Source organism: Acanthochromis polyacanthus, chromosome 7 (assembly GCF_021347895.1).
Source record: "Acanthochromis polyacanthus isolate Apoly-LR-REF ecotype Palm Island chromosome 7, KAUST_Apoly_ChrSc, whole genome shotgun sequence".
Lineage (NCBI taxonomy): Eukaryota > Metazoa > Chordata > Actinopteri > Pomacentridae > Acanthochromis > Acanthochromis polyacanthus.
The window spans coordinates 9,596,626-9,622,623 of record NC_067119.1 but is presented as its reverse complement, the minus strand read 5'-3'; the positions used below and the strand labels follow the sequence as shown (position 1 = coordinate 9,622,623).

Genomic DNA, 25,998 nt, shown 5'->3' with positions numbered 1-25,998 from the left:
TCCTCGCTGATATGTTGTTGTGGACAAACTGCCTTTAACTTAAAAAAATAAGAAAGATTTACAGAACAACTTTAAAACACGATGTTAGAACATGTTTATATCAGAGGTTACAGTCTGATGTTAACTTACAGTAACTTCAACTACAGTAATGTGGGTCACTGCTTTATATGTGATATTCTCCAGATGTGGAGAAGAGTACAACTAGTTACAAAGATGACTTTAACACTTACCTGTGGAGTTTAGCTCGACTTTTGGAGGCTAATGTTGTTAGCAGCATAGATATAAGTAGACACCACACGTCCCTCTGATCTGCGTGCTACGAAGCTAAGCTAGTGGGGGCAAAGTGCATTCCGCTGATTTAGACAGGGTGAAAACGGAAACAATAAGTTTGCCGTCTCACTGTGCTGCATACAGTTGCACACCACGTCGTACGATTGAGACAAGGAAAGCTGGAATGACTTTTCATAGGTAAGAATAGTTTTTGGCTCTTTTTTTCATTATTAAATCTTGTTGAGAGCTTCCGGTCTATGAGAGCTAACTTGTTAGCCACTAGCAAAACACTAACGCGACTAGCAGCTTGACAAACATCAGACGATTAATAGTAGCTGTTGTATAGCTGTGCATGCAGTATTAGTAATACTAAAAATATAAGGAGTAGTAGTAGTATCAGCATTTGTACTAGGATTACAAGTTGTAGGTCTGTAAAAAGACGGTTGAGGAACGGGCTTTTTCTTTCCGGACACCTACATTGTGGAACAGTCTACCTGCTGAAATCAGGCAGGCATCGGCCATTAATGTATTTAAAACTAATCTGAAGACCCACCCCTTTTCTTTTATATATCAATCTTAAATTGTTTGTTTAACTGACTTAACTGATGTCTTTTTTTATTGTTCTGTTTTTATTGTTTTTATTTTTATTGGTTTTTATTTCTGTGTACAGCACTTTGACGGAAAGCGCTTTACAAATAAAGTTATTATTATTATTATTAGTAATAGCAACAGTAGTTAGTGTACTACCATTACTACTAGTAGTAGTCATGTTACAATTACTACACCAATACTACCAAAGAATATTTATTGTCATTGCATTATTTGTTTTTTAAGAGACTAATCGACAACTAAAATAATTTTCTTCACTAAAACTAATAAACATGAGGTCAAATAGGAGGAACAGTTTTAAATCCTGCAGTCCCACGACTACAAGAATAAAGTTTCTCAACAAAAACTAAATCTGCTGGTGTATTCCATTAAAGTCCTAATCAATGATAATAAAGTGTGATACTAAAGGTTTGTGGTGCTAAAAATGTCAAAGTAAAGATATCAAGTTGGACATCTGGATGGAGGTTGATAAAAGTTGACCTCCCTTCATTCTCTGGAGCCGACTCCATGGATTTTAGGGATGCTGGTTAAAAACCTGGGGCCTCATTTATAAAGCTTGCGTACACACAAAACAGGGCTAGAAAGTGGCGTACGCCACTTTCTACTCAAAGGTTGTGATTTATATAATCAAACTTGACGTGAGGATGTGCGCACCGGTGCGCCAACCTTGATGCTTGCTTACTCACATTTTGGAGACAGAGGGAACGGCAGTGCCGGAGGGTGAAGTGGTAAATTGAAACCAGATTGATCTCAAACCTTTATTGTCATCACATATTAGACTTGTAGAGCCAGATAATCATAAACCCTCATTGTTGTAGATGTTCCTATAGTGCACCATTCGGCCTACGACTGTATTTGCAGAACTATGTTCATTTTTCAAACTTCCATCTTCAAATGATATAATAGAGTGGTGAGTGGCGCTGATTGATTATTAATTTGGAAAAGGCATGTGACAATCAGTCCAATCGCTGATCAAGCTGATAAATAGCAGGTGACAGCCGTGCATAATGGGGCACAATGGAGAGAGTTTTTAGGGTTCACGGGGATTTCCTGGCCCATGATGATGACTGGCTAATAAGCCGATTCAGATTCCCTAGAGCAGTACTCTTGGATCTATGTGCTGAACTGGGCCGTCTTAGACCAACCCACCCACCCAAACCACGCCATCCCAGTACAGACACAGGAGCTGACCACTCTGGGGTTTCTGGCGACACCGGCTCCTTCCAGCGGGAATTGGCCGACAGGTATGTGTTTTATATGAAGAATATATGAGGTTACATTTGTTGTCTAAATCCTATCTGGGTCTGATATACAGTTACATGATGTCCTTTAGGTCTGGGATATCACAACCATCCCTCAGTGCTATAATGCCAGCTGTTTTGGATGACATTATAAACATGACCAGTCAATACATCAAGTTTCCTTACACTGTGGGTGAACAGGAGAACATTAAACGGCAATTTGCAGCAATGTCCGGTTTCCCAAATGTAATCGGCATAACTGACTGCACTCATGTTGCTGTAAGGGCTCCGAGTGAAAATGAATTTGTCTGTGAACCGAAGAAATGTACATTCAATCAGTGTACAAATTATTTGTACATCGGACATGATCATAACAAATTTAGTGGCATGGTGGCCTGGGTCAACACAAGATTCATTCATCCTGACGCACAGCAGTGTAGGGAAAAGACTGCAGGCCGGCGCTGTAAAATGCCATGGATCAGCAGCTTATTAATATACAGATACATTCATGAGTTACTTTGCATTGACCAGTCATGGTAAAATGTGGGTATGGTGTGGGCGGAATGTGAGGTGGATCCACCTGTGCAATCTTGCAGCTGGTGTGTGATTTATAAAGAAATTGCGTGCAGCTGTGCTTAGGAAAACAGAAAAGATAAAAATCATAGTTAAATCAGCAGAGAAATATCTTGGGGTGAAAGGGTTGCACTGGGAGGGTGTGAAAGAAATGCTTAATGGGAATCCTCCTAACTCGCAGACATGGGTTGGTGGTTCTACATGTTCATAATTATTTTTGCAGTGGAAATATAACAATAGTTAATACTACAACCCATGTAATAAATTAATATTGGCTTCATTAAATAACGTAGCTGGGCAGATGCAAGACAAAATTGTATGGTGTGGGGACTTTAATGTTCATTAATACACTTTGGGGAAGGGTGATATAAATGTTGCAGAGAGGAAACAGGAGTTAACATTAGGTAGTCTTTTAGGGAGTGCGTTACAGGAAGGATTAGGTGTTTTAATGAATTATTTGAGGGCAACGGGGTTATGAAATAGGATATATATATTTGTTTGTTTGTTTGTTTTTGTTTTTCTTTCTGTTCTGACCATCTCTTGACTCACACTCCAGTCCAGTAGGTGGCGGTAAATGCACCTAAAAGTTGGTTGCCAACCGCCAATAAAAAGAACGAAAAGAAGAAAGAAAGTTCACGTAATCAGGAAAGATGGCGGCATCCATGAGACTGCTGGTCCGCCGAGCGATCCGTCTTTCTCACAAAAATATCACCCTGACCGCCGCCGGAGCTGCAGCTCGGTCCGACTGCTGTCGTGGACCTTTGGTCTGTCGATGTTTCAGTGACGAAGCCGAGGACAGAAGTACACATTTTGGCTTCGAGACGGTTCCCGAGACGGAGAAAGCGAAGAGAGGTGAGAGAAACGCCCCCTGGCTTCTGTACCAAACATTATTCAGAATTATCGCTTTTTAAGAGTTCGCTGCCTCCTTGTTGATAGAAACACGGCGGCGGTCGGAGTTTGAGATGGTTTTAGATTCATGAGGTTTTATTTGACAATTCGGCCCATAATTGAAAGTTTAGTGACTTTCAGTAAACCTTTAAACACTTGTAAGGTGATTCCTTTAACTTTTTTGTGTGTAAAGAAGAGGTAAGTCAACTAGCATGTTTGCATTTTGGTTTATTTTGTCAATGCCGACTTTAAAATAGTTGGATACGAATTGGTTTTAAATCATATTTTAAAAAAACAAACAAAAAACTGAGGTTGTGGGGGACAAAACGTGTGTGGGCGTGGCATGACTTCAGAATTCATCCCGCACATTCAGTTTTATTATCAGCGTTGTCTCGCAATAAGGTTTAAACTTTATCTGACCCACGGAGACTGAACTGTATTATAATACAGAAGTATATATTGTGGCATATTGTCAGGGTCAGTCCTCTTTCAGCTGTGGCTGTTCAGGAACCCCAACTTCAGATCATTACTGCAGATTGTACAACATGCAACAGAAGTGAGTGCAGTATCACTTGAATGTGAGATGATTCCAAACTGTATCATCTCATAAAACTGTATTATTTTACAAATTGACTTGAAGAATCAACAACTAACACAGACCCAACAGGAGAAGCTCAATGCAAAAAAAGTGAATACACCTGTGATCGACCCACAAGTGAGAAAAGTAGTGATTATTGAAACTAAGCTGAAATTTCTGAGCAACCAAACTACATGAATGTTTGTAAAATGACCTGGGAACACCAGATCTTGCTTCTACCTGTGGGCTGTGTCTATCTTCATGTATGCATCATAGCAAATAATTGCCAGAGGATTTGAAAAGTGCAATCGTCAGGCTTTTGAAAAGAATACAGGAAAATCGATGACCAGCTAAGACCCGGTGGAAACAGCTGCAGCAACAATCGGAACGTGTAGAATAAACAGTAGTACCACTAACTGTTTACTAATTGCACATTCTAACTCTGACAAGCACAAAGTTAGGTGACTCAGACTTGGCACAGAATAGAAATGAGGCTTTCTGTGGCAGCTCTGACAGTATGAAGGACTCGGGCAAGGAAACAAACCTTAAAGTACCATTAAAGATATTGAACAAAGCCTCATGTATATCGGGAGCATGTTCTTTATTTAGATGTATCATGGTCAGCATGTTTGAAGTGGAGCTCCCCCAGTGAATGCGTAGCTCTGACAGTGAAGCACGGAGGTGTAAAATAGTCCGAAGAATGGCAGAACACCTTTGCACAAGTTTGATATCCTCTGTACTGGGGAAGATTGAGTCTGTAATTAAAAATAAAGGTGAACATATAAAGTATCAACAGAATAAAGTGAATATATTAACTGACAAAACATGACACAAAGCTTCAAAGGAAAAATGTATATGTTACACGAGTCACAGCATAAAATACACCCCAAATAACTTCCAGTGAGACGATGTTCTTTTCTGTCGTTGCTTTTTCAGTGTATAAGGTGTTTGAGAATGTGGCGCAGAAGTATGACATCATGAACGATGCCATGAGTCTGGGGATTCATCGAATGTGGAAGGACACGCTGCTGCACGTCATGCACCCTCAGCCTGGAGCTCAGCTGCTGGACATGGCGGGTGGAACAGGTAGAACGGTTTGCTGCAACGATAAATCAATTCGCTGATGATGACATGAAGAAAAGTCAAAATTCTCTTATTACAGGGTCCAAAATTTCTGATTTCTTTGCTTCTCTATGACAGTTAAGTGAACATCTTTTGGGTTGTGATTAAAAACAAGACATTTGAGGATTCTATCGTGGGGATTTGGAATGATTGACATTTTTCTTCATTTCTGATCTGATTTTCTTCCCTCTTTAGGCGACATTTCTTTCCGTTTCCTGGACTACATTCGTTCACAAGAAGAGCGTCAGAAGAGGCGGGTGGCTCGGTCCAGCCAGACGCCGTCGTGGCGGGACATCTCCAACAACTATTCCACCCAGGACGAGCCCCGAGAGTCGCGGGCCGTGGTGTGCGACATCAACAAGGAGATGCTGAAAGTGGGCAAGCAGAAAGCCGACAGTCTGGGCGTCAGCGCTGGTGAGCTGCTAACCTTCAAACCACTTCTAGGGTCATCAGGCTGCAAACTTGATCTCTGGGTTTTCCACTGAAACGTTAGATTTTAGTGGAGTTTCTTTACAGTGTGGAAAAACAAAGCATTAGATTTTAGTAATTTCCAGATTTGTACGAGTGCAGCGAAGGAAAGAAGATATAGAAAAATATAATACTCTGTTTTCTGAAACGTAAAATTCAGAATTTTTAAAAATATATAGATCAAACAAGCAGGGGATAAACATAGTAAGAAGTGTGATCGGTTGCACCTCCTCTGTAGATCTGCCTTCACCTCTATTCAAATGAGTTTAGAGAACATGCAGCAATATGTTTAAATTACAGATTAATAGCATTACCAGTAACCTAATCTGAAACTTCACTGAACATTTCTGAGTTCTGCACTGATGTAACTTTAAGAAATATAAACAGACTCTCTCCAGACTGCACTTTTTAAATTATTTGACTCTTCCTATAATTAAGAGGAATTTTTCGCACATTTATTTTAAGAGGAAACACGTTTAATTTGCTATCATACATTCTTTATGCATGTATAAATGAATACTGCATGGACTTCTGGAGGCTTAGATGCTGATTGTTTAGATATTGTACTGAGAGAGTCCTACGTAAATCCATTATTGATGTTAACTTTTCCTACATGCCATTTGAAACATTACCTACTTCATATGTGGAAGATCATATTTTTCTTCATTGCTGTTTCCTCTGGAGCCCTATTATCTATAAGTCTTATTTAATTTAATGTATACAGTCCTGGCAGGGTAGAGGTTAATATTGGTTATTATTTTTAATATAAATACTGAGAAGATTGAAATCAGTCCACTTCTTTCTGTTCAAAGCACTCGAGGACGGCTCAATTCAAGTTTCCAACTCAAACTTTTATTTTCCTTTTTAGTTAGTTGGTCGTGTTATTGCAGTAGTTTGTAAACCTTTAAAGACAGAGAAACAAAGTTAACACCATCAAACACAGAACCAGAAAACTTGACATATTAACCATTTAAATGAATCAATTTTAAAGCAAATAAAGACTAATCTAATTTTGATTACGTTTCCACATGTTAAAGCCTTTTAAATTGAGTAAAGGAATAATCAGCATTTTGGGAAAGTTCAGTAAAGTTTTAACATTTAACAGAACACTTATATATTCTATATTTTTACTTAAACTCAAAATGAAATATCTTAATTCAAACTCATTTGACATAAAATCAATGAAGTAAATGCTGCAGTGCTTTCATTAGCCAATCACACAGCAGTTAACATAAACTCGACCATAAGAAGAAACATTCCAGAACACCAAGAAAGCAAATAAACATTTCACCAACCACTGGCGTCTTTGGACTGAATCCATGAGTGGATTTGGATCTCCTTTGTTCTTTCCTTGTTTCTTTCTCCTCTGAAGACGGTTTGTCTGAATGACTGAGCTTCCCCCAGTCCTTCCCAGGTGCTCTCAATCAGTGATGACTGATCAGGTATCAAGCACCTGTTTGCTGCTACCGGTGCATTCTGGGAAGTGTAGTATTTAGTCCCATGTCCTGAGATTCAGCTCAACAGAAATTTTATTTTGTTTTTCCTCCTTTTTTTACAAAGGGCTGCATATATTCAAATCTTCGTATTTTACCAATTTAATTATCATTTTTGAAACGCATTTATGATTGTTGATATATACAGAATGTTCCCCAACTTCCTATAATGTTACTGAAAATTGTCATTCAGTGGAATGCAGGTTCGTGTGCTGGATGAAATATGCTTTTGCAGGTTAGACAGTGTGAGAGTCTGAAACATTTGGAAAGAGATTAAAAATATGTAGGGAACAATAATACAGTGTTATTTATACAATATGTTACTGGAAGATAACACTACTTTGCTGCTTCTCCTTGTGGATAGAGATGGAGGCTTTATTGTCACGGGTTGAGTGAAATGTCTAATGACAACTACAGTCATTTAGAAACATGAGTCGGCTCTAAAACCACTTAGTCACGTGATAGACATTCAGCTATTTCTACTCGGATGTCAAAAATGTTCCTAAAACCCTCCGAGAAATCTGTAAATTTGCATATGTAAATGTAGAAAATGTTTAGGAAGCCTTTTTGTCATTTCCCTTCCATCATTGTTCTCACTGTGCTGCTCTGAAGGAACCTCAAACTGTCACATGTATCATAAACACATCATCCAGGGTTTTTTTTTTTAAACCACTGAAGCAGCCAACATGTCCAGAAGTATCCAAAACTGTTCCTTTTTTTAAAATAAACTTATGTTGGTCTTGTTTTGTTTTTCCTCAATCGGATACATTCAGAATACGTTCTGTCTAAATTAGAGTAGGTTCTGTGTACTTCTGTCTTACGTGAACATAAAATGAGAGTTACACTGATTCCAGAAGGTTGGCTCATTTTATAAAAAAAAAAAAAAACTTTCTGTAAAAAAATGCTTGCCGTCAATCTGAAGAGAAGCATTTGACTCAAGTGGCCACTTATGTAGCAAAACGAGCTCTTTGATTGTAAAGATTAATAATCTAACACGAGTCAGAAATGAGGAGGCGTCTCATAACCGGGAGACTAATGTGCATGTAAATGTATTCAGAGGAATAATGTGTGTTTGCTGAGCTCTGATGGAGCCGTGCAGCTGTCACTGCGGAAAAACTCTGATTTGACGTGGTGTCAACATTCATGAATAATTTTGTGCATTTTTGTGGCAACATTCAGCGAACAAACACTCAGGAAACACTTGGAGAGGACGGAGCACATGCTGGAAGGACACGTCGACAACGTAGCGATAAATGTGGGAGGTTTTAGTGCAGCGATGCAGAAACACTGTAACTACTACAGGAATGTGGCATGTTTTCAAACTGACATTCCTGCTACAAGCACATGAAAACGACCTTCAACCCACCGCACCTGAGATCTGAAGTTGCAAACGTCTCGGCGATGTTGTTTCTAACGTGTGTGTGTTTCTTGTCAGGGCTGTCATGGGTGGTGGGAGATGCAGAGGAGCTGCCCTTCGATGATGACCAGTTTGATATTTACACCATCGCATTCGGCATTCGAAACGTCACTCATATAGATCAGGTAACGGACCGAGTCATGACTGCGGCTTCTCTCCAAACATGATCACGGATATAACAAGAAAAGCACTCAGAGGGCGCAGTACTTCACCAAGACTGTTCATTCCTCAGTTGTGTATTCAGAAATCACAGCAACATAGAATCTGGCCATTTAAAATAGATCGACCCACAAATTAAAGCATTTTACAAAATTGCCTCGCCTGAGCACAGATGTGTGTTGTGCATGCGTACATTATGTACAGATACCGAATTGTGTGGCCGAAATATGTAGGGGGTCGAGTGAATTGATGCAGGCAACTGACATGGTGTTCAGCTGTTGTCATGGTTACGGTGACGTCGTGCCGGCCGCTGTATGTCTCGATTGGAATTCCTTAACAAATCCATGGATTCAGACTGTAAGATGCATCACTCCCAAAATCTAATCAGGTGGTCCTTGTGCCATTTCTGACCTTCCCCTGAAAAGTTCATCCAAATCTTTTTGTCCGTTTTTCAGTAACAGACAGATTCACAGACAAACGTATGTCGATCGGCGTACGTTTGTGAACGTAAAAACTAGTAAGCTAAACCCCATTGTTTTCCTTTTTCAGTACAGACACACTACAACTTCTGAAACAGTTTTTTTTCATGTAAATGATTAAATTCTGCTGTTTTAAAATCTGACTTCCCCAAAACTCCGACCTCCATATTGTAGAAAATCCAGTGACACAGAGTTTACGATGACATCCAACACATGACGAGCTGTAACCAACATTTTATTCATTTTTCAGGCTCTTCAGGAGGCTCTGCGGGTCCTGAAGCCCGGCGGCAGGTTCATGTGCTTAGAGTTCAGCAAAGTGAATAATCCTATTCTGTCACGGTGAGGAACAGTGTTTGATCAGGATGGATGAATCCTGACATGCAAGCAGTTGTAGAAACCTGTGAAGTCTGTAATCAAATCAATATGTAACACAGTATTATTTAGTGTTATAAAGTCTAGCAAAGCCGATATGTTTTCCATAAGCCTGTTAGATTCAACAAGCTTTCGCTTTTTCTGTTTTGGAACAACACTGCCCTCTTGTGGTTCTGCACCCAGTAGGAATTAATTACATCGTTGTGACAAAGGAGGATTTGTGTTTGTGTGCTTTGTAAATATATACTTTTTTAATCAAAATTTTACATTTATTTAAATATGCTTTTTTTTTTTTTTTAATATTTTGCTTCACTAATATTCAAATTCTCTCTTTTAAATGTGACTTCCTCCTAGTTAAGCAAGTTACTTGTCCATCCTCTCCTGGGAAATTTGATTATTTGTGTAAAAGAAAACACAAATTCAGGAATCGGGGGACAATTTGAATTTCTTGTAATATACTGCAGTCAGACTCTCAGGCATTTTGTATTACTCTCAAATGTATAAAACATCTTTTAGCTCTTCTTTTAAATTGTATCCTGCTCTCTTTTCAGTATTTATGACGCATACAGTTTCCAGATGATCCCAGTTATAGGAGAGGTGATTGCAGGAGACTGGAAGTCCTATCAGTATTTGGTAGAGAGCATCCGCAAGTTTCCCAACCAAGTAAGAAGTTTAATTTTTCTGATTCACTTCATATTTGAGATATCTACTTCTGTCATTTGATGCTGTTTCTCATCCTGTTTTTCCAGTTTTGACATCTTTACTGTAGAGTTTCCTTTCAAAGATGTTACATTTGTGATTTTGTTTTGGGGACTTGGTCATGTTTTTTTAAGTGTAATAAATGACATGAATGATGTATAAGGGCTGCAGTGAACCAAGAAAGATCTTAGCTGACTCAAAAAAAATCTGATTCCCCCCTCTCTGAGTGAACACACGCGAGTTACGTTTCACTCTGTGGCCACCTAGCGGCTTTTCTGTTGTACGTTTACTGTTTTTTGTTGTTGTTTTCGGGTTAAATGTGGTTAAGTAGGGTTAGGCAACAGCAGCGGTTTTGAGCCGCGGGCCGCAGGTTTGACACCCGGAGTAGATCCAGGTCCAGGTGGTGACCTGATCAAGTACGCCGGTGGTCCAACTGAACATTAACGATGCGTATGTTCAAGTCCGAACTACGATGCCAACCAGAGATATGAATAATGTCTTCTATAGATATCTATGACAGCCTAGTTAGGTCCGAACAAAACCTCCTCCTGAGCAGGTTAGCTGTTCAGCATCGGTTACCATGGCGATCTGTCCGCTTAAAAGAGAGCCATCTTTGATACTGAAAACTCGCTATTCCTGCTTTGAGTTACACTTCTCTGGTGAAATATTTCATTAAACTTTAGAAAACGAAGCAACGTGGGCGCTTCAAAAAAACCATTTCTGTCAAATATTAGTTCTATATGTGTCTTGTTTCTTTCTGTCTGTGATGCTAGTCATTAATGTAACAATCCACTTTCACGTTATCTGATATTTACTGGTCCGTCTGTGTGCAGTTGTGTTACTGTGTAGATTCAGTGTTAATCATTTCCTTTGCTCTTCTTCTGCAGGAGGAGTTCAAAGGCATGATCGAGGACGCAGGTTTCTACTGTGTGAAGTACTACAACCTCACTGGTGGAGTCGTGGCTCTTCACTCTGGTTTCAAGCTGTGAGATGCACTCAGAATGCCTCCTGCAAAAATCAGCGAGTAAAAAGACTGGCTGTGTTTCAGGCTTTTCTGCCTGTATGAGAGACTGTTTGCAGACATGAAGCTGCTCTCTGCAGATGCCACTGCACAATGACAGAAAATCAGGTCAGTGAGCATTATTTATTCTGATATCTGCTCAGCGATCATCATGGAAAATGCACTTGGTTTTGACATGAGTAGAAAAAACAGCAAAGTAAAAAGAGTTTTCACTATCTGCTGTATTAATGTTAAAACATGAACAGTTTGAATATTTTTTGTAACACCAGTGTTTTGACATTGAGATAATTAAATGTGCAAATGCTAATATCTGTATCTGAATGGCTTATTCCCAAAGAGTGCTAATTATTTACAATAAATCATGTATTTAAATGCATCACCTTTAGAATGAAATAAGTGAACACCTCAGTGTAATGAAAAGCAGGACACCACAACATGAGTTACTTGAATAAAACTGTATATTTTACAGATCTTTGTACACTTTAATTACAAAACTGTATAGTACTAAAGTTTTAAAATCAGTTTTTTGGTCAGAGAAGATTTAATCGTCTTGTGTGCAATTACCATGTATATACAAAGTCTCATGTTAGTGATTTTTCTCAAAATAAAAAGCAACCAAATAACTCAAACGTTCATACACTCTGAACATAAGACATGGCTTAAAGATAAATATATTAGTAAATAAATATTCAGAGAACATATTTCCATTTATGAAATGTGTTTGCTATACAGGTACAGAAATATACACAGATTGATTTCTAGCCTTTTTTAAACATTTGTAATGGTAATGACAGAAAATAATTATATTCTTAAAAAATATTAATTTTTGTACACATTTTTTATCTTAAGTGCTAGAAACAATAACAAAAAAATTAAATAGTGACTCAAGTACCCCAAAATGTTATATTTGCAGTAGGTACATATCTCTATGCAAAAGGCAAGATTAGATTCTCACTTGATTACAGCACTGGGTTAACTTATAAATAGGGTTATTTCAGGTTTTCCTCTGTTTAGAGAATGTGTATATTTCATAGAAACAGTATAAAAAACAGTCTGCAGGACAAACAGAAAGGCATAAATGACAAGCATTGATATTGTAAAGTATGTATTATGCACAGCATGATATGATTCAAACGGATAAACTGTGGTATGTATAACTGCATCATTTAATTAAAAAAAAGTCACAGTACAATAAGGAACCCTTATGAAATATGAGTCGTTTCCAGCTACTTTCCTTTGGCCTTTTGATACATGCTAGAACCTTTATAGATATTAATTAGAGCATGTGTCATTTAGGAAATTGGGCAAGTGATAGCAAAAATACACTTTTAAGGGGTTCCAAACAAGACGTAGAGTGATATACTCTACTTCTGAAGAAATCTACTGACCCCGAGACACTCGCTTTGGTCCGTAGTTAGACCCTAAAGCTGTGCAGTGTCTTTTCATATTGCTACAATTAGTTTACCAGCGTAAGGCTCTCATGTCGCTCTGGCACATCTCATACAGGTAGGCCACTACTGGACAGAAATGCAATGCATAAAACAAATTCTGTATATTGAGTAGAGACCAGTGTCCGCCTTGCATTCACATTTCTATGCATTATTTTCTGTAATATATAGCTTTTTCTCCTCAGAGAAATGTGTGGGTCACACACACCTAGAAAGACCCTTTTCCCTGCTCTTCAAAAAAGTAAAAAAACAAACAAACAATCATGTCTTTCTGTTTTGGTATAGCTATGTCCATAGAACCTATTTCAATTGGTGGTTGAAGCTTTATAGGCAGTCAGTGTTCATGTGCGCACATATACAAAATGTATACATGAAGATGCAGATGTTTGTGAATTAAGAGTGTATGTTTGTAGAGAAAAATCTCAGATTCCTCGAGCTTGCACCAAAGATGGAGTCTCAAAAACATCTCACAAGAAATGGGCCCAGATTACTAACCCTTGATGGCTGCAGACAGTCTTCAAATAGATGCCAAATTCAACCTAATTCTAGTTTCAGTTGTATTTGTAGTATCACTCTGTCTCTGAGTCTTGAGACGTCTGTGGCCACAGGAATGAACTTGATACATTTTACATCTAGAAATGACTGGCCATTTCAGTAGACATCCACACAATCTAAGATGATAACATTCAGTGCTCAGAGAGCAAGGTTAGAACAAGGCAACTGAGGGTTTCAACGATTGACTGACTGACATGGTACCACATGTTTTGACTGAGTCCTGTTCTTTCTCGACTCAAGTTCATATGGCCAGACCTCCCTCATTTGTTGAAGTACTGCTGCCCAGTGCAGGGGGGCTTGTAGAGAGCTGAGGATGGAACAAAGCCCTGGTCTCCTCCTCCTGAGGGTATGGCAGACCTCTAAACTGTCCTGTGGTGAAGTACCTCTCCTTGGGCTCATGTTGATCCCCTGTCTGCAACTCTGCCTCCACTATGACGCTGACAGGTAGTAAGCTGCTCTGGGTCTCTACCCCTGTGCCCAATTCACAATCTGTGTCCTCAGGAATTATGGGTATTCTCTGGTTGAGTTCGCAGCAGCCCTGTCCAGAGCAGGTCTCTGAGTCTGCATACTGCACATTAACAGCGTAGTCCTCAGTATAATGCCCTGCTGTGGTCCTGTGGACCTTCATCTCTTTGTAGAAGCAGCAAGGAAGCCCTTCATAGCTCACCTGCTCCGAGGAAGGGCACATGTGCTCAGGAGCAAAGTAGTTCTTGGTGGTGGCGCTCTGAAAGTCCACCCCCCTGTGACAGCGTCCCGAGGCCAGAGGCCCAGCTTGGTCCAAGTCCTGCCCTTTGCACTCCACAGTGGAAGGAAGCACTTCAAAACAGCAGCTACAAGCTGCAGCCCCAAGCTCCCCTGACTCCTCTTGTGCCCCTTTTCCCCTGTCGCCTCCGACGGCCTCTACAGCCCCGGCTGAGGTAGTGCTAGTGTTGCTGTTCTCCCTGGGTTCCAGTGATGAGCGACTGCTGTAGCTGGGCTCCAAACTGCAGTTGGAGAGGTGGTCCCCCGAATTATATCCCAAAGCTCCAGAAGGGAGCTGAAGGCAGTCATGTCCCAAGGGAGCAGGGGATGAGTCCTCGGCAGAAACTGTGGTGCACGCCGCAGCCCCTGCTTCCCCTGCAGAGCCCCTACATGGACTCTTACTCCTGTAGACATACGGATCGTAGTCGCTGCTCAGTGAGCTGCGGAAGGTGGAGCAGCTCCCATACACCCCCTGGTTGCTGACCTCAGTACAGTCCAACATGGAGTCGCTGGAGGAACAGTGGCACTGGCCAGAGCTGCTGCTGCTGCTGTCGCTACCAGGACAATCAGCAAGGTAACCGCTGCACACTGAGCGGTGGCCATGATAGCAGCTCAGGCCAGAAGTGCTGCCGGTATCACCTATCCTCGAAGAAGAGGCAGGTGCCATGTGTACCACTGTGGGGTATAACAGCCCTTGCTGAAAGACCCTACTGTGGTGGCCCTTGTGTGCTGCTCCTCCACCAAGCTGCCCTGCCACAGCAGGCCCTTGGCCACCTTCAGGCTGTTGAGGGAAAGTCAACCCCTGAAAATAGTAGTGGTGGTACATGGTTTCGTACTGCGAAAAACAGGCTGCTCGGGAAAAGTTGCGACCATGGAACTTAGGTCGTTTAAAAGCAGCATGATGTGGCTGTGCGGGGTAGGCGGGGGGTCCACGGTGCTCTAATCCACAGTGGTGGGGGTTGAGTGAATGCTCCAGGTGGAGGGTGGGGTGGTAGCTCCGCAGAAAGGCAGACGTCGACTGAGGTGTGTACAGACCTTGAGGGTCTGGGTGCTGGTCCACAGTGAGCACTGTGATGGGGTTGCCGTGGGGGTCCATGCTGGTTCTGGTTGGATACGCCGTCACCTGACCAGCACGGTGCACTCTGCCGGGATAATGGACCGGCAGCACCACCCGCTGCCGGCTGTGAACTGGGTTACCAGGGTCCATGCATGCTGGTCCTGGATTTCCCTTCTTTTGCTCTGCATAGAGAAATAATGTTGCATTAAGAATCTCACAAACTTTAGGAATGTTTGTTTCCTCGAGTGAAGTAATCTGAAATAGTCGGGGTGTCCACCAACTTACCGATGATGTTGTGTCTACAGTGAGGACAGGTGTGATGCTGGAGCAGCCAAGGGTCGACACATTTCTTATGAAATCTGTGAGCACAGGGGATAACCCGCAGCTCCTGTAGAGGAAAAGACAACACAATTTAATCCTTAATACTACTTTCTGATTGCACACACTAATAGTGGACAAGTAGTTCATCATGCTGCCAATCCTCTTGGAGCTAACCATTTCATGTACAGTAGGTTGTATCTACATATTTTTAAACACACCTGCATTTCTCCTTCAACTAAATGCATGCAGGTTTCCATGGCAATGCTTTGTTCAGTGGCATTATAACATGTGGCTAAACAGGTTAGCAGATATGACATTCCCTCAGCTGATGGAATATGGTCAGAAAAAGAAATAGTGAGAAGCTTCTTACAGCTGATTTAAATCCCAAACTCTGAACAGAACCTCCTGTTGGAGCAGGTTAGCTCTGCAGCATCAGTTACCATAGTGATCTAGCAGGTTACCTTTTGTGATACTGAAAACTCTTTTGACTAAGCATACCATGCTAACCCGCTAATCTCGCTTCATAGTACAGTTCTTTAGTTTCAATGAAAGGGACTCACATATACTAACTTACACCAATGCAAACACACACAGGATGTGGTTACTATACCTGATCTTTGCATAGAAGATAGTTGTTTACAGCTATTTTAATGCTATATTTATGTTTAACATCTCATATACTGCACCTTCATCAAAGATGCAATATATGAGAATAGCCAAACAAGTAGGAAGCGCACTGAAAGGTTTTCTTTGAGCATTTTTTCCAAGAAAATTTGTGCTGACGTTACTTATGATTTATATTCATCATCTCTGTTCGAGCCTAGTGGCACATTAAAGGTCTTTTTCAGATTTAATATGATCAATCAGTTTCTTTAAAACATCAGTAAAGCAATTTTGCAATATTTCTGGAAAATGACTGTTATTTTTCCACTGTTTGCAGGAGCAGATCAAGCACTAACTACTAATGAAGGGGGTCAACTTTAATGCCATTTTATACAAGCAGTGATTCAAAGGTGCAGCTTAAAAGATGTGGAACTCTCAGAGGGTGAATTAATGTGGAGTTGAGAGCAGCTGGATGTCCAGAAGGTGGCAGCAAAGCCATACAGAACTGTTCTTCGAGTTAATGGTTGTGAGTCTAATCAACTTTTGTAACTCTGAACGAGCCAACTTCACATCATTCCACAAACAAAATTCTTAACTCGATGCCACGCCACAGTACAAATACAACACCGATGCTCAATGTCACCGCTTTCTGGAACAAAACAAACAACACGCTTACTCCTGAGGATTGATATGAAAAGAATGCAATGCTTTGCATTCAGACGGAGGAATTCGAAGACACAAAGGCAGGAGCACTGTGAATAGGAATTTATAATATATTTTCCAGCGAGAACTCTTCCTCTGTCATAAATACTTTACTCTGTGGCTTAATGTGACTCATCTTTTGGCTCTTTTCCACCGAAGCTTTTGTTGCTTGGTTCACTGCTCAAAAACCGCTTTGATGCCATTCAGCCTTTTATATCGCCACTTCCTCTGTGCAATCCTGGCGCCATGCTTTGTTGTGTTTTTCTTCTCCTCCTTACCAAAGAGACACATAACCACAAAAACACACACACCAGCTATGTCCCCCTGGGCACTGGGGTTTGTCCCTGCAGTGTCCGTGGAAGAGGATGAGCAATGGCGTTACAGTAAATCCTCAAAGTCCAAGATTAGGGTACATATTTTGCCAGTGACTCCTTCGAGGATTAAAGAAGGCCACACTGGGAAAACAGGAAGCATAATCACAACCCAGTGCACTCTGGGTACCCTTATCTCTCCAGGTGCTCTGAAAGACCAACCTAAACATCTAAAAGGTACCGGAAAGAACGTCACTAAAGATCGCAGGGCTGCGGTCCCTGAGCACATCAGGGGAACTTCCATTCTATTGTCCACAGAACTGCATTATGTTTCATGTGTACAGAATATGTAATGAAAAAAACAAACTCAGCAGCTAGATGACCACATCAGCATGGCCAGAGTTTAGAGGTTTGACTCCCATCAAGTTCACTTATGCACGCACTATTCAGACATTTCTAATGAAAGCATCCTTCAAAGGCAGATGGTTTACGGGACTAACTTTCGTATGCTAAGTGAAATGCCACTTGAACTGCTGCTCTGGCCGCATATTTATAGATAGCAGTACTGTTACTGTGCTGTTAACAGTTCGCAGCCTAATTCTCAATGTCATGTAAGAAGCTATAATTTGTTGTGGTGCTACAACTAAGGGCTATCTTCATTGAACTGTCAATGATATTCAAAGTTACTTATTAACGTGTCAGAAAACAGTAAAAAATGTTGATCATCTTTAATTTTTGTTGTTTTTTTCTTCAAACCTATGGCAATTTAACTTTGTTATGCTGCATAAATATATTTATAGTTTTCTCTCTCTCTCACTCCAGGATGGAACCACTCTATTGGCAGCTAATTACAGCAGCTCTCACTCGTTGAGTTTTTTTTTCTTGTAAAATTCCCCACTGCGGAATCAAAAAAGGTTTTGTCTGTCTGTCTGTCTTAATGGTAAAAATTTCAGGAGGGATTTGCCACTAAAGAAAGAAACAGTGAAAATTCTTTACATCTTTTCCATTTAGTGGGATATACATACGAAACTATGACATTGTCGTGACGTTTTGGATGACATACAAAACTATGACATTTTTGTCAAATTTTGGACCACGTACTAAACTATGACGTTTTTTTGTCCATTTTCGGACGACATACTAAACTTGGACGTTTTTGTCTATTTTCGGATGACATACTAAACTATGATGAATTTATCCCATTTTGGATGACATACTAAACTATCACGTTTTTGTCCATTTTTGGACTACATGTTAAATCATGACGTTTTTTGTCCATTTTCGGACGACATACTAAACTATAACATTTTTGTCAAATTATGGACCACATACTAAACTATGACGTTTTTACCCCATTTTCGAGAGACATACTAAACTATGACGATTTTTGTCCATTTTCGGATGACATACTAACTATAACGTTTTTTTGTCCATTTTCTGACGATATACTAAACTATGACATTTTTATCCCATTGTGGACGACATACTAAACTATGATGTTTTTTTGTGACATTTTGGACGACATACTAAACTATGATGTTTTTACCCCATTTTTGACAAAATGCAAAACTATGATGTTTTAATGTTCACAGTGGATGTCAGAGGAGCAAGAGGTCATGTTGCAAGAAGAGGACGTGGGTGAGCCAGACCACAGCCAGAGCCAGAGCCAGAGCCAGAACCTGGACCTGCCCATGTACCTAAATTTTGAAAACAAAGTTCAAAATTTGACAATAAAGTGCGCTTTTGACACAAGTGTGCAGTGCTTTGTGAATTGTATTCAAATAAAGAAAATATTGTGGAGTGTATTGGAAAATGTGTACTACATTACAGGAACAGTGTCTTATCAATTGAGAAAAACTGTAATGATATTTTGAAACACATACTAAACTATGATGAATTTATCCCATTTTGGACGACATACTAAACTATGATGTTTTTGTCCATTTTTGGACTACATGTTAAATCATGACGTTTTTAGTCCATTTTCGGACGACATACTAAACTATGACATTTTTGTCACATTTTGGACCACATACTAAACTATGACGTTTTTACCCCATTTTCGAGAGACATACTAAACTATGATGAATTTATCCCATTTTGGACGACATACTACACTATGACATTTTTACCCCATTTTGGACGACATACTAAACTATGATGTTTTTGTCCATTTTTGGACGACATACTAAACTTGGACGTTTTTTGTCATATTTTGAATGACATGCTAAACTACGACGTTTTTGTCCATTTTCTGACGACATACTAAACTATGGCCCTTTTAGTCCATTTTCGGACGACATACTAAACTATGACATTTTTGTCAAATTTTGGACGACATACGAACTATGATATTTTTACCCCATTTTTGACAAAATGCAAAACTATGACATTTTAATGTTCACAGTGGATGTCAGAGGAGCAAGAGGTCATGTTGCAAGAAGAGGACGTGGGCGACCCAGACCACAGCCAGAGCCAGAACCTGGACCTGCCCATGTACCTGAATTTTGAAAAAAAAATTCAAAATTTAAAATAAAGTGCGCTTTTGACACAAGTGTGCAGTGCTTTGTGAATTGTGTTCAAATAAAGCAAATATTGTGGAGTGTGTTGGAAAATGTGTACTATATTACAGGAACAGTGTCTTATCAATTGAGAAAAACTGTAATGATATTTTTGAAAGACATACTAAACTATGATATTTTTGTCAAATTTTGGACGACATACTAAACTATGGCATTTTCTTATCCATTTTCGGACAACATAGTAAACTCTGACGTTTTTTGTAAATTGTACGGACGACATACAAAACTGAAAATTTTGTCCATTTTTGGACCACATACTAAACTATGACGTTTTTGTCACATTTTGGACGACATACGAAACTATGACGTTTTTATCCATTTTCGGACCACATACTAAACTATGACGTTTTTGTCACATTTTGGACGACATACGAAACTATGACGTTTTTGTCCATTTTTGGACGACATACGAAACTATGACGTTTTTGTCACATTTTGGACGACATACGAAACTATGACGTTTTTGTCACATTTTGGACCACATACTAAACTAGGACATTTTTGTCACATTTTGGACGACATGCGAAACTATGACGTTTTTACCCCATTTTCGGACGATATACTAAACTATGACATTTTTGTCAAATTTTGGACCACATACTAAACTATGACGTTTTTACCCCATTTTCGGACGACATACTAAACTACGACGTTTTTGTCACATTTTGGACGACATACGAAACTATGACGTTTGTTGTCCATTTTCGGACTACATACTTTTAAACTATGACGTTTTTACCCCATTTTCGGACGACATACTAAACTATGACATTTTTGTCACATTTTGGAACCCATATTAAACTATGACGATTTTGTCCATTTTCGGACCACATACTAAACTATGACGTTTTTGTCACATTTTGGACGACATACTAAACTATGACGTTTTTATCCATTTTCGGACAACATACTAAACTATGACGTTTTTACCCCATTTTCGGACGACATACTAAACTATGACATTTTTGTCACATTTTGGAACCCATATTAAACTATGACGTTTTTGTCACATTTTGGACGACATACGAAACTATGACGTTTTTATCCCATTTTGGACGACATACTAAACTACAACGTTTTTGTCACATTTTGGACGACATACGAAACTATGACGTTTTTGTCCATTTTTGGACGACATACTAAACTATGACATTTTTGTCAAATTTTGGACCACATACTAAACTACGACGTTTTTGTCACATTTTGGACCACATACGAAACTATGACGTTTTTACCCCATTTTCGGACGACATACTAAACTATGACATTTTTGTCACATTTTGGAACCCATATTAAACTATGACGATTTTTGTCCATTTTCGGACGACATACTAAACTATGACATTTTTGTCACATTTTGGACGACATACGAAACTATGACGTTTTTATCCATTTTCGGACAACATACTAAACTATGACGTTTTTATCCCATTTTGGACCACATACTAAACTAGGACATTTTTGTCACATTTTGGACGACATACGAAACTATGACGTTTTTACCCCATTTTCGAGAGACATACTAAACTATGACGATTTTTGTCCATTTTCGGATGACATACTAACTATAACGTTTTTTTGTCCATTTTCTGACGATATACTAAACTATGACATTTTTGTCAAATTTTGGACCACATACTAAACTATGACGTTTTTACCCCATTTTCGAGAGACATACTAAACTATGACGATTTTTGTCCATTTTCGGATGACATACTAACTATAACGTTTTTTTGTCCATTTTCTGACGATATACTAAACTATGACATTTTTATCCCATTGTGGACGACATACTAAACTATGATGTTTTTTTGTGACATTTTGGACGACATACTAAACTATGATGTTTTTACCCCATTTTTGACAAAATGCAAAACTATGATGTTTTAATGTTCACAGTGGATGTCAGAGGAGCAAGAGGTCATGTTGCAAGAAGAGGACGTGGGTGAGCCAGACCACAGCCAGAGCCAGAGCCAGAGCCAGAACCTGGACCTGCCCATGTACCTAAATTTTGAAAACAAAGTTCAAAATTTGACAATAAAGTGCGCTTTTGACACAAGTGTGCAGTGCTTTGTGAATTGTATTCAAATAAAGAAAATATTGTGGAGTGTATTGGAAAATGTGTACTACATTACAGGAACAGTGTCTTATCAATTGAGAAAAACTGTAATGATATTTTGAAACACATACTAAACTATGATGAATTTATCCCATTTTGGACGACATACTAAACTATGATGTTTTTGTCCATTTTTGGACTACATGTTAAATCATGACGTTTTTAGTCCATTTTCGGACGACATACTAAACTATGACATTTTTGTCACATTTTGGACCACATACTAAACTATGACGTTTTTACCCCATTTTCGAGAGACATACTAAACTATGATGAATTTATCCCATTTTGGACGACATACTACACTATGACATTTTTACCCCATTTTGGACGACATACTAAACTATGATGTTTTTGTCCATTTTTGGACGACATACTAAACTTGGACGTTTTTTGTCATATTTTGAATGACATGCTAAACTACGACGTTTTTGTCCATTTTCTGACGACATACTAAACTATGGCCCTTTTAGTCCATTTTCGGACGACATACTAAACTATGACATTTTTGTCAAATTTTGGACGACATACGAACTATGATATTTTTACCCCATTTTTGACAAAATGCAAAACTATGACATTTTAATGTTCACAGTGGATGTCAGAGGAGCAAGAGGTCATGTTGCAAGAAGAGGACGTGGGCGACCCAGACCACAGCCAGAGCCAGAACCTGGACCTGCCCATGTACCTGAATTTTGAAAAAAAAATTCAAAATTTAAAATAAAGTGCGCTTTTGACACAAGTGTGCAGTGCTTTGTGAATTGTGTTCAAATAAAGCAAATATTGTGGAGTGTGTTGGAAAATGTGTACTATATTACAGGAACAGTGTCTTATCAATTGAGAAAAACTGTAATGATATTTTTGAAAGACATACTAAACTATGATATTTTTGTCAAATTTTGGACGACATACTAAACTATGGCATTTTCTTATCCATTTTCGGACAACATAGTAAACTCTGACGTTTTTTGTAAATTGTACGGACGACATACAAAACTGAAAATTTTGTCCATTTTTGGACCACATACTAAACTATGACGTTTTTGTCACATTTTGGACGACATACGAAACTATGACGTTTTTATCCATTTTCGGACCACATACTAAACTATGACGTTTTTGTCACATTTTGGACGACATACGAAACTATGACGTTTTTGTCACATTTTGGACCACATACTTCTAGGACATTTTTGTCACATTTTGGACGACATGCGAAACTATGACGTTTTTACCCCATTTTCGGACGATATACTAAACTATGACATTTTTGTCAAATTTTGGACCACATACTAAACTATGACGTTTTTACCCCATTTTCGGACGACATACTAAACTACGACGTTTTTGTCACATTTTGGACGACATACGAAACTATGACGTTTGTTGTCCATTTTCGGACTACATACTTTTAAACTATGACGTTTTTACCCCATTTTCGGACGACATACTAAACTATGACATTTTTGTCACATTTTGGAACCCATATTAAACTATGACGATTTTTGTCCATTTTCGGACGACATACTAAACTACGACGTTTTTGTCACATTTTGGACGACATACGAAACTATGACGTTTTTATCCATTTTCGGACAACATACTAAACTATGACGTTTTTATCCCATTTTGGACCACATACTAAACTAGGACATTTTTGTCACATTTTGGACGACATACGAAACTATGACGTTTTTACCCCATTTTCGAGAGACATACTAAACTATGACGATTTTTGTCCATTTTCGGATGACATACTAACTATAACGTTTTTTTGTCCATTTTCTGACGATATACTAAACTATGACATTTTTGTCAAATTTTGGACCACATACTAAACTATGACGTTTTTACCCCATTTTCGGACGACATACTAAACTACGACGTTTTTGTCACATTTTGGACGACATACGAAACTATGACGTTTGTTGTCCATTTTCGGACTACATACTAAACTATGACGTTTTTACCCCATTGTAGACGACATACTAAACTATGATGTTTTTTGTGACATTTTGGACGACATACTAAACTATGATGTTTTTACCCCATTTTTGACAAAATGCAAAACTATGATGTTTTAATGTTCACAGTGGATGTCAGAGGAGCAAGAGGTCATGTTGCAAGAAGAGGAAGTGGGCGACCCAGACCACATCCAGAGCCAGAGCCAGAACCTGGACATGCCCATGTAAATGAATTTTGAAAAAAAAGTTCAAAATTTGACAATAAAGTGCACTTTTGACACAAGTGTGCAGTGCTTTGTGAATTGTGTTCAAATAAAGAAAATATTGTGGAGTGTGTTGGAAAATGTGTACTATATTACAGGAACAGTGTCTTATCAATTGAGAAAAACTAATGATATTTTTGAAAGACATACTAAACTATGATGTTATTGTCAAATTTTGGACGACATACTAAACTATGGCATTTTCTTATCCATTTTCGGACGACATAGTAAACTCTGACGTTTTTTGTAAATTGTACGGACGACACACAAAACTGAAAATTTTGTCCATTTTCGGACCGCATACTTAACTATGACGTTTTTGTCACATTTTGGACGACATACTAAACTATGACATTTTTGTCAAATTTTGGACCACATACTAAACCATGACGTTTTTACCCCATTTTCGGATAACATACTAAACTATGACATTTTTGTCACATTTTGGAACCCATATTAAACTATGACGATTTTTGTCCATTTTCGGACGACATACTAACTATGACGTTTTTTTGTCCATTTTCGGATGACACACTAAACTATAACGTTTTTTTGTCCATTTTCTGACGATATACTAAACTTTGACATTTTTACCCCATTGTGGACGACATACTAAACTATGATGTTTTTTGTGACATTTTGGACGACATACTAAACTATGATGTTTTTACCCCATTTTTGACAAAATGCAAAACTATGACGTTTTAATGTTCACAGTGGATGTCAGAGGAGCAAGAGGTCATGTTGCAAGAAGAGGACGTGGGTGAGCCAGACCACAGCCAGAGCCAGAGCCAGAACCAGAACCTGGACCTTGACCTGCCCATGTACCTAAATTTTGAAAACAAAGTTCAAAATTTGACAATAAAGTGCGCTTTTGACACAAGTGTGCAGTGCTTTGTGAATTGTATTCAAATAAAGAAAATATTGTGGAGTGTGTTGGAAAATGTGCACTATATTACAGGAACAGTGTCTTATCAATTGAGAAAAACTGTAATGATATTTTGAAACACATACTAAACTATGATGAATTTATCCCATTTTGGACGACATACTAAACTATGGCATTTTCTTATCCATTTTCGGACGACATAGTAAACTCTGACGTTTTTTGTAAATTTTACGGACGACATACAAAACTGAAAATTTTGTCCATTTTCGGACCACATACTAAACTATGACGTTTTTGTCACATTTTGGACGACATACGAAACTATGACGTTTTAATCCATTTTCGGACAACATACTAAACTATGACGTTTTTGTCCATTTTCGGACGACATACTAAACTATGACATTTTTGTCACATTTTGGAACCCATATTAAACTATGACGATTTTTGTCCATTTTCAGACCACATACTAAACTATGACGTTTTTGTCACATTTTGGACGACATACGAAACTATGACGTTTTTATCCATTTTCGGACAACATACTAAACTATGACGTTTTTACCCCATTTTCGGACGACATACTAAACTATGACATTTTTGTCACATTTTGAAACCCATATTAAACTATGACGATTTTTGTCCATTTTCGGACCACATACTAAACTATGACGTTTTTGTCACATTTTGGACGACATACGAAACTATGACGTTTTTATCCATTTTCGGACAACATACTAAACTATGACGTTTTTACCCCATTTTCGGACGACATACTAAACTATGACATTTTTGTCACATTTTGGAACCCATATTAAACTATGACGATTTTTGTCCATTTTCGGACGACATACTAAACTATGACGTTTTGTCACATTTTGGACGACATACGAAACTATGACGTTTTTATCCATTTTCGGACAACATACTAAACTATGACGTTTTTATCCCATTTTGGACGACATACTAAACTACAACGTTTTTGTCACATTTTGGACGACATACGAAACTATGACGTTTTTACCCCATTTTCGGACGACATACTAAACTATGAC

The 25,998-nt window shown here is 38.8% G+C and overlaps 2 protein-coding genes and 1 long non-coding RNA gene across 7 annotated transcripts in view; 2 read left to right on the top strand and 1 right to left on the bottom strand.

The window, feature by feature from the left end:
- Nucleotides 1–3,313: 3,313 nt before the first annotated feature.
- coq5 (coenzyme Q5, methyltransferase) lies at nucleotides 3,314–22,569 on the top strand. Of its 2 annotated transcripts, XR_007942900.1 has the most exons (9): nucleotides 3,314–3,545; nucleotides 5,095–5,244; nucleotides 5,476–5,694; nucleotides 8,677–8,783; nucleotides 9,547–9,635; nucleotides 10,220–10,331; nucleotides 11,255–11,496; nucleotides 16,451–18,739; nucleotides 22,444–22,569. XR_007942900.1 is itself a non-coding variant. In XM_022207137.2 (7 exons), exons 1-7 carry the CDS (start codon nucleotides 3,344–3,346, stop codon nucleotides 11,354–11,356), a joined length of 981 nt encoding a protein of 326 aa, XP_022062829.2. In that variant the 5' UTR covers nucleotides 3,314–3,343; the 3' UTR covers nucleotides 11,357–11,695. The 2 variants fall into 2 exon arrangements, 1 of the variants encoding a protein (XP_022062829.2); XM_022207137.2 differs by lacking the exons at nucleotides 16,451–18,739; nucleotides 22,444–22,569 and having other exon boundaries at nucleotides 11,255–11,695.
- znrf3 (zinc and ring finger 3) overlaps nucleotides 11,829–25,998 on the bottom strand; it is a 136,101-nt gene continuing 121,931 nt past the window's right edge. For all 4 annotated transcript variants that reach the window (XM_051950442.1, XM_022207136.2, XM_022207134.2 and 1 more), the window contains 2 exons: nucleotides 15,475–15,577; nucleotides 11,829–15,371 (listed from right to left, as the gene is read on the bottom strand). In XM_051950442.1, the coding sequence (XP_051806402.1) occupies nucleotides 13,633–15,371; nucleotides 15,475–15,577 (1,842 nt within the window). In that variant the 3' untranslated portion in view covers nucleotides 11,829–13,632. The remainder of the gene's footprint in view (nucleotides 15,372–15,474; nucleotides 15,578–25,998) is intronic.
- On the top strand, nucleotides 23,024–24,937 carry LOC127534666 (uncharacterized). The gene is made up of 2 exons (XR_007942901.1): nucleotides 23,024–23,941; nucleotides 24,793–24,937. It is a non-coding gene; the product is annotated as an uncharacterized LOC127534666 (long non-coding RNA).

Coding starts and splice junctions, on each gene's coding strand:
- coq5 (XM_022207137.2), top strand. CDS start 3,344: ATGGCGGCATCCATGAGACTGCTGGTCCGCCGAGCGATCCGTCTTTCT. Junction 3,546..5,094: donor GACGGAGAAAGCGAAGAGAG/GTGAGAGAAACG, acceptor TTGCTTTTTCAG/TGTATAAGGTGTTTGAGAAT. Junction 8,784..9,546: donor ACGTCACTCATATAGATCAG/GTAACGGACCGA, acceptor TTCATTTTTCAG/GCTCTTCAGGAGGCTCTGCG.